The sequence below is a fragment of the Lagenorhynchus albirostris genome, chromosome 11 (assembly GCF_949774975.1).
Source record: "Lagenorhynchus albirostris chromosome 11, mLagAlb1.1, whole genome shotgun sequence".
Lineage (NCBI taxonomy): Eukaryota > Metazoa > Chordata > Mammalia > Artiodactyla > Delphinidae > Lagenorhynchus > Lagenorhynchus albirostris.
The window spans coordinates 62,822,911-62,836,020 of record NC_083105.1 but is presented as its reverse complement, the minus strand read 5'-3'; the positions used below and the strand labels follow the sequence as shown (position 1 = coordinate 62,836,020).

Here is a 13,110-nt window from a genome sequence, read left to right as displayed (position 1 = left end):
TATGGTAGTAGTCTGGAAATAAAGATGTTTAACCTGAAGAACTACAGGCAAAATATAAAAATATAGGTTGGACAAAGCAATGTATATACATGAAAGAAAGCAAAATAGGCATTTTACTGAAACATTGAAATTTACTTTCCACATGCTTGTGTTTAATTTTACAGTCACTTGGGAATCTTCTTAAACCTGGAAACAAGACGAGAAAATTAATCTTATTACAAATTGCTCTTGAACACATTTGTGGGAAAACAGATGATTCACAGGGAAATTAAGAGTGCCACCAGGGCTCACAATGTCAAACTAGTAAAATTAGTATGTAATCCATATTTATAAAAGTCACCTTCACAAGGCAGAATGTCTCCCAGGACCAAAATCAGGAAGAGCAGGGCCTGGCAATAGTTTATACTTATTAGACAGTATTCTTACACCTAAAGTTAGAATACAGCCTAAATATTGACAATGGTTGTTATTTCTGGGCATGGACTTGTCTGTATTTTCCAAATTGTTTTATGATGAACATTCATTACTTTTGTAATTGGAAAAAATTATTCGAATGGAATTTTCAAAGTGAAATCATCATATAAATATACAAACTTGTGCAAGGATATTTGCTGCAGCATTGTTTGCAATGTTGAAGAAGATCCAGATTTCTATCAGTAGGAGAACTGTTCAATAAATTATGATAGATCTTTATAAGAAATATGCAAACAATAAAGATGATGATATAAGTCTATATTAACATAGAAAAATTTCAAAGATTTACTGTTAAGTGAAACAAAGTAGGTTAAAAGACATGTCTGAAATGAGCCCATTTTTGCAACCAAAAGTAAGTGCACAGAAATTTTTTGAAAAGTATATGCAAAAAGTTTCTTCTCAATCTTAACAGCAAGTAAAAAGTTGAGCAAAGTGAAAAATCAACGACTCTTCTTTGATTCTTTGGAGAAGTGAGGTCACAGGGCAAACCATTGCCCCCAAAATTGGAGAGACAGACAGATGATATAGAGAATTACAACTTAACTAGAACAGAAACTCATGAGCAGAAACTTCTGCAGGAACCAGTGCCTGGTAAAAAACCTAAACTGTAATTGATGAATTGCTGGAGGCTCAGTATAAACAAGTCTGAGAGTTAAAAACTCCAGGGGACCTAGTCAAAGGGACCTTCAGAAACTCTACTAGGTCCTGACAGTGAAGATTGGAGAAAAATCCCCTCATGTTTACCCCAGAGGAAGGGGGAAAGTAACCATTCTGAAATACAGCAGAGCATTCTGTTCTTCTTAACAAATCTGCCCTCAGGAGAATCTATTTTACCAGAGTCTAACATGCTGGGGTTTTATCAGGGCCTAACCTACTTGGAGGAAGGGAAATACTCAACTCCAGTCAGCTCTAGCCATCCTGTCCCATCTAAGGTGGAGTGGGAGTCATGGGTACTGAGAAGCACTGGTAAAGTTCATAGTCCAGAGGCATAAGTTCTCCAAAAGACTGAGACCTAATCGTAGAACTATAAAATGTTTCCCCTTCTCCCATACTTCACCACACCACTAAAGGCCTATTTACCAGAGTTTCTTTCACCTAGTATATCATGTCTGGATTTTAATTTAAAAATTACAGGGCACACTAAAAGGCAAAAAATACAGTTTGAAGAGGCTGAACACGCATCAGAACCAGAGTCAGATATGGTAGTGATGTTGTAATTATGATAATTATAATCATAATTAACTGTGATTAATATGCTAAGGACTTTGATGAAAAAGTAGATAGCATGCAGGAACATTGGATAATGTGAATTTTCTTCAAAGAAGAACTCTCAAGAGAAATTGTAAAATATTTTGAACTAAATGAAAATGAAAATACACACTTATCAAAATTTGTGGGATGCAGGAAAAGCGGTGTGCTTAGAAGGAAATTTATAGCATTGAATGCACATGTTAGGAAAGAAAAAAATCTTAAATCAATAATCTAAGCTTCCACCTTGGGAAACTAAAAAAAGAGGAGTAAACTAAATCCAAAATAAGCAGAAGAAAAGAAGTAATAAAAATTAGAGCAGAAATCAATAGAGAAAATCAACAGATTTAAGTGGGCATCTTGCTCATCCCTCAACCATGTGTTTATGTTGTTTAGAGTTACATATATAGTTAAGTATAAAGCCAAATGTGTAGAAATATTAACAGCAAATTCAGTATAGTGGTTTCTATGGAGCAAGAAGGAGAAAAATGTCATTGGTTAGGGGTACACAGAGGAATTCACCCTTATGTGTGTTTGTATTATGTATTTTTAATTTTTGCTTTTTGGGTTTTTCCTTTCTTTTTTAAAAAAATTTACTTAAGTTATTTATTTTTGGCTGCGTTGGGTCTGTGTTGCTGCACACGGGCTTTCTCTAGGTGTGGCGTACGGGGGCTACCCTGCATTGCAGTGCGCGGGCTTCTCGCTGCAGTGGCTTCTCTTGTTGCGGAGCACGGGCTCTAGGTGCACGGGCTTCAGTAGTTGTGGCACGCAGGCTTACTTGCTCCAGGGCATGTGGGATCCTCTTGGACCAGGGCTCGAACCTGTGTCCCCTGCATTGGCAGGCAGACTCCCAACCACTGCACCACCAGGCAAGTCCTTTCCTTTCTTTTTCTTTTTTTTTTTTTTTTGCGGTACGTGGGCCTCTCACGGTTGTGGCCTCTCCTGCTGTGGAGCACAGGTTCCGGACGCACAGGCTCAGCGGCCATGGCCTCACGGGCCTAGCCGCTCGGCGGCATGTGGGATCCTCCCGGACCGGGGCACAAACCCGTGTCCCCTGCATCGGCAGGCGGACTCTCAACCACTGCGCCACCAGGGAAGCCCCTCCTTTCTTTTTTAAAGAGCATGTTTTATTTCTTTTTCTTTTTAATTTAATTAATTAATTTATTTATTTAGGCCATGTCTCACGGCATGTGGGATCTTAGTTCCTCAACCAGGGATCGAACCTGCACTCCCTGCAATGGAAGTTCAGAACCTTAACCATTGGACTACCGGGAAAGTCCCCGCATGTTTTATTTCTTAAGCTTAGTGTTGCATTTGCAGATTTTTGAATATTACTGTGCTTTTAGCTGTCTGAAATATTGATAATAAATATCTTTAAAATATTCTGTAGCACTCTAGATAAAGTCCAGGGAACCTAATATGGATTACAAACACCTTCATAGTTTCTCTGACCCTACTTACCTCTCTAATCTTGCCACTTCTAGTTTGTACACAGTGGTCCAACCAGGCTGACCAGTTTTCCTCAAAAGACCTGCAAGCCTTTGCCATTCCCCCTCTCCAGCACAGCCAGCCCTCCTCCCCTTTTCATCCATCTTCCTCTTGTTATTAAATCTTTGCTTAATTGTCCATAACTTTAGGAAAACTTCTCTGGCACTTTATCTTTGTGTGGGTTGAGTACTTCTTTGTAATTCCAAAACATTTAGTACTTTCACCATCTCTTACCACTTATTCACACCATATTGGAATTGTTGATTTACTTCTCTGTAGCTTCCATTTGAATATAAAAGTATAGAAACTGTCTCATTTATCTTAACATCCCTGGCCTCTGCCTAGTACCTGGCAGTAATAGGCTCTCAGTAAATATTCTTCTAGGAGTCAATTAGTTAGTTAATGATGGGCTGGTTTACTTAACATTCTTTTTTTTTTAAATTTTATTTATTTTATTTTTGGCTGCGTTGGGTCTTTTGTTGCTGCATGTGGGCTTTTCTGTAGCTGTGGCGAGTGGGGGCTATTTGCTGCAGTGCGCAGGACTCCCATTGCGGTGGCTTCTCTTGTTGCAGAGCACGGGCTCTATGCCTGCAGGCTTCAGTAGTTGTGGCACGTGTGCTCAGTAGTTATGGTTCATGGGCTCTAGAGCACAGGCTCAGTAGTTGTGGTGCACGGGCTTAGCTGCTCTGTGGCATGTGGGATCCTCCCGGACCAGGACTCGAACCCGTGTCCCCTGAACTGACAGGCAGATTCTTAACCACAGAACCACCAGGGAAGCCCTACTTAACATTCTTGAGGCATGCTATAATTTAATTTTTAATGTGAACCCTGTTTAATAATCAGTATTTAGTTGGAATCATAAATCTTAACCATCCCATAGTGTGGTTAGAAATAATTACCTGGAAAACAGAAACAAAAATAAAAACAAACAAAACCAAAACAGAAATCATTACCTGAAATAAAGTTCTCTTCAGTCATTCGTATATCAAAGTTTGGGTTAAACTAGGTCTTGCTTTTGTTTTTTAGGATTAGCTCATAGTAGGTGTTCATCAGATTTTTATTTTTATAAATTCAAATTTGATGACTATAATAGGTATTACTCTAATGGATGGTAAGTATGATACCACTTGCATTTAATGAACCTAATAAAAATGCCATTGTTACTTATATTTTCTTCTTAGTCTGCTCTTTTGCTTCATTTTCCTTAGAGTCCATGTGCTGCTAACTAAAGATTGTGATTTACGAACAGCTCCTAACCCCGTATGTAAAAAAAATACTTTAAAAAAATTATTTATTTATTTATTTGGCTGTTTCGGGTCTTCGTTGCAGCACACGGGCTCTTCATTGCAGCTTGCAGGCTTCTCTCTAGTTGTGGCGTGTGGGCCTTTTTCTCTCTGTAGTGAGGTATGTAGTCTGTGGCTCGTGCACCGGCTCTCTGGTTGAGGCACTCGAGCTCAGTAGTTGTGGCGCACGGGCTTAGTTGCCCTGCAGCATGTGGGATCTTAGTTCCCTGACCAGGGATCAAACCCGCATCCCCTGCATTGGAAGGTGGATTCTTTACCACTGGACCACCAGGAAGATATAATATTGTTTTATATCTTAATAAAATAATACAACTTTCCTTTCAAACAAAAGTTATATGCCAAAATGTTAGCAGCAGTATTATCCCTGAATGGTAGGGGTCCAAAGTAATTTTTAAATTTTCTTTGTTATACTTTCTTATACTTTATATATTTTTGAAATATTTTTGTAAAAATATATCAAATTATACTTGGAAAAAAGCAATTCCCTGTTTCAAAAGAAAAACTTTAGGAAAAAGGCTTTAAGTGGAATGGCAGATGGTCAGCATGGAAACAAGAAGCATGGGGTCACAGAAGTGTCTCTGGAAAAGCAGCATGCTGCGTAGCCAGCATAACTGTCCATGTTGTTGGTCAGGTACATTCTTATGGTAGAGATGAATCCACATCATAATCTTATGTCACAACCATCGATATCACATAAACAGCTGCTTCTGCCCTGATTCTGTATTTGCCAGACAACTTTCTAATTTCTGATTTATGTCCTAAGTAGTTTTTCCCCCTTTAGGGAAAATGCTCTAATACGCCAAGGCAAACATCTGAACCATTTCCTTATTTTCAAGCGTGCAAGCCCCCTGCTAGGACCAGCCCTTAGAGAAAATAAAGAATTATGACATAGCACACTAGGGACTTCCCTGGTGGCACGGTGGTTAAGACTCCACACTCCCAATGCAGGGGGCCCGGCTTCAATACCTGGTCAGGGAACTAGATCCCACATGCATGCCACAACTAAGAGTTCTCATGCCACAACAAAGGAGTTGGCAAGCTGCAACTAAGGAGCCCGCCTGCCGCAACTAAGACTTGGTGCAGCCAAATAAATAAATATTTTTTTAAAAAAAGAATGAATGACATATCACACTATATGCCAGCTTTCTCTACCCATCTTTTAAACAAAGATTTGAATAGTGAAAGACAGAAAGGCACGTGTACGTGTTTGCTTATGTGTGACATACAGAAAGTGGCAGGGACATAGGGTGAATGACAGAAACAGAAAATCCAGTCATTCTGAGTGACTCTAACCTTTGTCTACTGTATGGTAAGTAAGAATTTTCACATCAGATGGTCTTTATCTCAGTGAGAGAGAAATATTTAAACGATTTAGCTTAAGGTAAATTTCAGGTATCTTTAGTGTGGCATGTAGAACTTGTTTGAAATTCTGGTTCTGCTTCGGCTTCCTAGTCTTTAAAATGCTTGCTCTCTTTACCTCATCAGGATGGCTGTGAGGTTTAAATTTGATATTAGATTCACTGTTTGTGAAAAGCACCACACAACTGTGAAGTGTTATTGTTATTACTATTACTTAACAGGTAATAGTACTTCCCTCAATAAAAATTGCACCAGATAGCCTGCAGTTTCCAAAGCTTCCTCTGCCCTAAGAGAGTCCTGTTGAAACTGTTCTTTTGGGAATTCCCAGTGGTTAGGACTCAGCACTTTCACTGCTGGGACCCGGGTTCAATCCCTGGTCAGGGAACTAAAATCCCACAAGCTGTACATGCAGCCAATAAATAAATAAATATTTTTGAAAATATTTTTTAAAAATGGAAACTGTTCTTTTGAGAGTTGCTGTCTTTTGTAATTCCTCAGTATTTTATCACCCCCTACTTTGATTATTACCCCTTTGGGGAAAGAAACATAGATTTATTCATTCATTCAACATTGAACTTTTTTGGGTATCTCTAATGGGTCAAAATGTCAGATCTCCTGGGATACAAAGAGACAGATGCATAAACAGATCATTATAATACATGTGGTAAATACAATGATAGAGTAATAATCTTAGGATATTATGGGAGTTTGGGGAAATGGCATATAAGGGCAATAGGGAAGATTAGGAAAACTTTCCTCAGGGGGAAAAGTATAAACTGATTAAGTCAGTAATATTTTGTGCTGCAAATAACAGAATCCCTACCCTCTTGCACTGTTTGTGGGAATGTAAACTGATACAGCCACTACGCAGAACAGTATGGAGGTTCCTTAAAAAACTAAAATCAGAACTACCATGCAACCCAGCAATCCCATTACTGGGCATATACCCTGAGAAAACCATAATTCAAAAAGAGTCATGTACCACAATGTTCACTGCAGCTCTGTTTGCAGTAGTCAGGACATGGAAGCAATCTAAATGTCCACCGACAGATGAATGGATAAAGAAGATGTGGCACATATATACAGTGGAATATTACTCAGCCATAAAAAGAAACAAAATTTAGTTATTTGTAGTGAGGTGGATGGACCTAGAGTCTGTCATACAGAGTGAAGTAAGTCAGAAAGAGAAAAACAAATACCATATGCTAACACATATATATGGAATCTAAAAAAAAAAAAAAAGTTCTGAAGAACCTAGGGGCAGGACAGGAATAGAGACGCGGATGTAGAGAATGGACTTGAGGGCACGGGGAGTCGGAAGGGTAAGCTGGGACGAAGTAAGAGAGCGGCATGGACATATATACACTACCAAATGTAAAATAGCTAGTGGGAAGTAGCCGCATAGCACAGGGAGATCAGCTCGTGCTTTGTGACCACCTAGAGGGGTGGGATAGGGAGGGTGGGAGGGAGGGAGACGCAAGAGGGAGGAGATATGGGAACATATGTATATGTATAGCTGATTCACTTTGTTATACAGCAGAAACTAACACACCGTTGTAAAGCAATTATACTCCAATAAAGATGTTAAAAAAAAAGTAACAGAATCCCTGACTAAGGATGGTTGAAACTGAAAAAGTCATTTATTGCTCACTTAACAAAAAGGCCAGAGGCAGGTGTACTCAGGGTTGTTCCAGCAACTTAATGTTATCAAAGATAGGGTTTCATTTATCCTCCTCCTCTGTAATTCTTGGTGTATTGTCTTTTTGTCCTGTGGTTATCACCTCAGGGTTGCCAAAGATGACAATAGCTCCAAGCATCACATGACACATCAAGGCAGGAAGAGAAATTTTAGTTCTAGTCATCTCTGTTGGAAACAGGAAGAAAGGGTACTGGAGAGTAGGGAGGTTTTTGTTTTTATATATTTTTAATTAAAAAAATCATTTATTTGTTTGACTGCCTTGGGTCTTAGTTGTGGCACATAGGATCTTCGTTGTGGTGCACGGGCCTCTCTCTAGTTGTGGCACGCGGGCTCCAGAGCATGTGGGCTTAGTTGCCCCAAGGCATGTGGGATCTTAGTTCCCCGACCACGGATGGAACCCACGTCCCCTGCATTGGAAGGCGGAATCTTAACCACTGGACCACCAGGGAAGTTCCTATATTTTAAATTAAAAAAAAATTTTTTTATGAGATAAAGTAAAAGAAGAAATATGTTATCGGCCCTGGATTTTTGCATGTAGTGTTCCTTCTGCCTGGCATCCATGGTCTCTTGAACCCTTTCCACATATTATATCTCAGTGCCTCATTATAGTACCTGGCACATAGGAAGTAGTAAATATTTTTGAAAGGAAAGCAGGCAGAGCAAAAATAGAGGCAGTTGAACACAACAGGCAGTTAATCTCCTTAAAACATATTATCTAGGGGCTTCCCTGGTGGCACAGTGATTAAGAATCTGTCTGCCAATGCAGGGGTCACGGGTTCGAGCCCTGGTCCAGGAAGATCCCACATACCACGGAGCAACTAAGCCCTTGGGCCACAACTACTGAGTCTGCGCTCTAGAGCCCGTGAACCACAACTAGTGTGCCTGTGTGCCACAACTACTGAAGCCTGCGTACCTAGAGCCCATGCTCCTAAGCCAGAGAAGCCACCACAATGAGAAGCCTGCACACCCCATCAAAGAGTAGCCCCCGCTCGCCACAACTGGTGTGCAGCAACAAAGACCCAACGAAGCCAAAAATAAATAAATAAATTTTAAAAAACATATTGTCTAAAATCAGGGGAGGTAAGTAATAAGGCAATTACAATACAGAATGGTAAGTACTAAGATAGTATTAATTATAAGACGCTATGGGAGAACACAGGAGTCAGAGAAGACAGCTCGGAAAGAGTGATTGGGAACTTCCCTTTGATCCAGTGGTTAAGACTCTGTGCTTCTAATGCAGGAGGCGGGTGTTCCATCCCTGGTCAGGGAACTAGGATCCCACATGCCCTGTGGCATGGCCAAAAAAAAAAATGTTGAGAAAAAAAAAAAGAAAGAGCGATTGTTTAAACTGAGATCCAAAGGATGGTAGAAATAACCAAACCCAGAGGGAAAAAAGCCTCTTGGTTTGGACTATAATTGCCACAAAGTAAAAAAATATATAATCCTCTTTGAGGGAGAAAGACCTTGAAGAGATTCTAGGGAGGAAAAAAGGAGGGGGAGGATGGCAAATAGTAACGGATCATGTAGTGCCCATTATTACTAATTTAAAATGTCTTAAAAATAGGTTTAGTGAAAAATAGAAAAGAATCCAAGTCTTCAATTCTTCTATTTCCTATAATGTCTTATTAAAGTTTTTCACTGTTTTCAGCATCTCCTACTCTGAAAGTTTTCAAACATCTAACCCTATAACTCAGAAACTCCTAATACATATTTTGTATCTAATATCATGTAAAAATGGAAGTTTTGGCAAAGCCCAATAGAAGGGTTGCCAGATTAAATACAGGGTGCCTAGTCAAATTTGAACTTCAGATAAATAATAAATAATTTTTTACAATTACATGGGCCATACTTATACTAAATCACTTGCTGTTTATCTGAAATTAAAATTTAACTGGGTGTCCTACCTTTTTATTTGCTAAATCTGGCAACCCTAACAATGGATACCAAATTCTGAAGAGAAGTGCTAGACTAGGATTTACAAAGAACTTAACTCTTAATCTTTTAACTCACTCTGAGGGTATGAGATGGTCAAGGAGAAGAGGATTTTGAGAGTGCTTCTACCCTTCCTCCACTCCAAGAACTTAACACGAGTCTCCAATTTGGAGGCCCAGTAGACAAGGGTCTGATTCCATACCCGAAAAAAAAACCATACCTGACTGATTGGCTAGCTGCTCTAATGGCAGAAACAAAGAAAAAGCTGCTGCTGCATTGGGATAGGCCTTCAGCCTCAGAGTTTATCTGGACAAAGGAGGCTCAAGTGTTTCCTATAGACTAGATGAGGGCCACACATACATATATACCCAGGAGAGATGACATAGGGCTGTCATGTATTCTGTCCAGGAGAACTGCCTTAATATGCTAACACATCTCAGCAGAGAGAAGCTGGGGGTATCACACATGCAAACAACCAGTTGGAATAGAAATGTATCTGCCATGATGAAGAAATCTGCAGGGAATTCCCTGGCTGCCCAGTGGTTAGGACTCCGCACTCTCACTGCCAAGGGCCCGGGTTCGATCCCTGGTCAGGGAACTAAGGTCCCACAAGCCGTGGGGTGTGGCCAAAAAGAAAAAAACATGCAGAAGACATCTGCAGATGAGTGATCTCCAGTGATGATGATCACCAAGGAGCTCACAAAGTACATCCATGAAAGAGTCATCTTCAAAAATCTGTCACATCCAGGAAGCAATGATGTGAGAAAATGCAACAGTGGTAGTCAGTAAGAACTTTCTCTTTCCCTTTCCCTCTCCTCCCTTCTCAGAACTGTAATCCATAAGAGGTCCAATGCCAGCAAGCTGGAAAAGTTGGAACAAAAGCACTAGGCCACAAGAGAGAAAATAAGCTGTTCATGTCCTCCTTCCCTGACTGTTAAGTTGCAATAGTCTAAGCTGGAAGAGAGGAGAACTTTAAAAGAAAATTAAAGCTTTATTATACATGGTTCTGGACATTTTAATTACCGACTAGATAAACTTACATTATTAAAAAGTTACCAGAAATGGGGACTTCCCTGGTGGTCCAGTGGTAAAGAATCCATCTTCCAATGCAGGGGACACGGGTTCGATCCCTGGTCGGGGAATTAAGATCCCACATGCTGCGGGGCACCTGAGCATGCACACCACAATTACTGAGCCTGAGTGCCTCAGCTAGAGAGGTGTGCCCACAAACTACAGAGCCCACGCTCTCTGGAGCCCACACGCCCCAGCAAAAGATCCCGCATGCCACAGTGAAGATCCCACCTGCCGCAGCTAAGAATAAATATTCGCGACGCAGCCAAGAATAAAATAAATAAATAAAATAAATATTTTTAAAAATACTATATAAAAAAAAAGTTACCAGAAATGTCATGGAACCATCTAGGTTTTCATCTAGAGGTAGGGTAAGAACTAGCTTCACTGAATAAATGTAAAGGGATGTAAAATCACTTTGGAAAATAGCTTAGCCATTTCTTATAAGGTAAATATACACTTATCATACAACCCAGCAATCCCACACCTGGGTATTTTTCTAGGAGAAGTCAAAACTTACATTCACCCCAAACCCTGTATATGAATTTTTAGAGCAGTTTTATTCATAATTGCCAAAAACTGGAAACAACTCAGATGTCTTTGACCTGGTGAATGGATAAAGTAATATGGTATAGCCATACAGTGGAATAATACTAGTCAGGAAGTAAAAGGAAATGAATTACTGATACATGTAACAGCATGGATGAATCACATGAATTATGCCAAGTGGAAAAAGCCAGATTCAAAAGGTTGCGTACTGTATACTTCCATTTATATGACATTCTGGAAAAGAGAAAACTATAGGGACTGCAAGCAGATTAGTGGTTGCCATAACTATGCAAGACTCAGAACTGTACCCTAAAGAGGTTAAATGTATATACATTATACCTTAAAAAAATGTATACCTTAAAAAAAATTATACCTTAAAAAAATGTGTATACATTATACCTTAAAAAAAAATCTATGGAAAGCTCCTTGATTCTGAGTACTTCCAAACAGTAAATTGGAAGTAGGAGTCTCACTAATTTTGTAGGATTTAGCATGAGTAAGAAGTGAATAGTTAGGTCAGTAGTATATCTAATAGTTGAAGCTAGCTGTGGAATGGAGATAAAGGAAATATTATTCAAAGAAAATTTTATACATCTTGTCCCAAGCGCTATAGGCATTAAATTAGCAATGTTATCTCTCCAAATAGCCTAAGTTAATTAATTTAATTACTCAAAAAATGTAAGGGAAAATGGGAGACAAAAAGAAAGCTGCTTTCTGATTATAACCTATAACTTAGGAGTCATACTTATTCAACTTAATGGTTACATTTGATTTGGTTACTTTTTTTCATGAACGCTTGTGCTCATGGTATATGATTTTATATTGTATACATTATATAATATTTTTGCTATTACTTTACTTTATTATAGAATTTTAATTGTCTTATTTCATGGTGTCTGCTACCTAAACAAATGGATGAGTTAACACTATTTCTTCTTACCCCAGGACTTGGATTTCACCAGAATAAATCAGACTGCTCCCACAAACTCTTTCAGGTTACAAAAGTTCCATTTCTAAATTCTTAGCTTAGAACATTAAATAATTCTCTTACTTGAGAGAGGTAATGGAGACTCCAAAACTCTTCACTTCCACTAGAATGGTTTCCAATAGTTTCAGTGAGAATCTGGTTTAACAGAATTTGGAAATGTGGAACCACATGACCACCTTACCTGTTCTCTCCGAGTCTCTTCAGTGCATCCTGGGATACAAGCACCGAATTTACTTCAGATTTGGCCTAGATATGACAACTGCATTTAAGGTCATGTTACTGAATCATGAAGTGGGCGAAAGCATTCTACTACGGTCTTTCTGGTTCTTCCAGTAATAAATCCCTAAGGGTGGAATTCAAAGTGGACCTATCTAGTGTTAGATTAGGTTTCATGGTATTATAACTGCTTTTTGTCTGTTTGTTTGTTTGTTTATATTTTTCCAGTAGTGACATCTATAGGCCTATGAAGAGAAACACTAAAAGACTAATGTTGAATTTACCTGTACTATTTTATGGCTGGTGTGAGTCTGACCTCACACCAAAAAACTACTTTTGGCGACTCCCTGGTGCTGTAAGAGAAAGTCAGGTTAGGGAAACAAAAGGTATGTGACCAAAGGCCCAATTACCAGAGTGCTCCCTCCGAGTCCTTAACTTACTTTGGTTGAATGCATGTAAGAGATCTTCTGAACGTAGAGTGAACCTCTAACTGGAGCAGCATAGGAATATCTGGGTACCCACCCAGCCGGGCCCAGAGTGAATACATTGATGTCTTCTCTGTTATTGGGTAACTTGAAGTGGATAGATCAGCATTCCAGATGGCTTCCATTTGGTCTTCTTGTCTAGAGAATCAGAGAACAAGCACCATTTGGAAGCGTCAAACTCTCCTGAACTCCATAGCCATTCAAAAGATATAATTCCTATTTTCGCCCCTTCTCTTCACCACCACCGTGTCCTATAAAGCCCCCCTGGAACCAAGGAACATTAGCTATGCCCTCTTT

The 13,110-nt window shown here is 39.4% G+C and overlaps 1 protein-coding gene across 1 annotated transcript in view; it reads right to left on the bottom strand.

Moving 5' to 3' along the window:
* The window catches only part of FAM186A (family with sequence similarity 186 member A), a 120,151-nt gene that overhangs the window by 42,644 nt on the left and 64,397 nt on the right, over nucleotides 1–13,110 (bottom strand). The window contains 1 exon segment of the mRNA XM_060167049.1: nucleotides 12,769–12,951. Within this exon segment, the coding sequence (XP_060023032.1) occupies nucleotides 12,769–12,951 (183 nt within the window).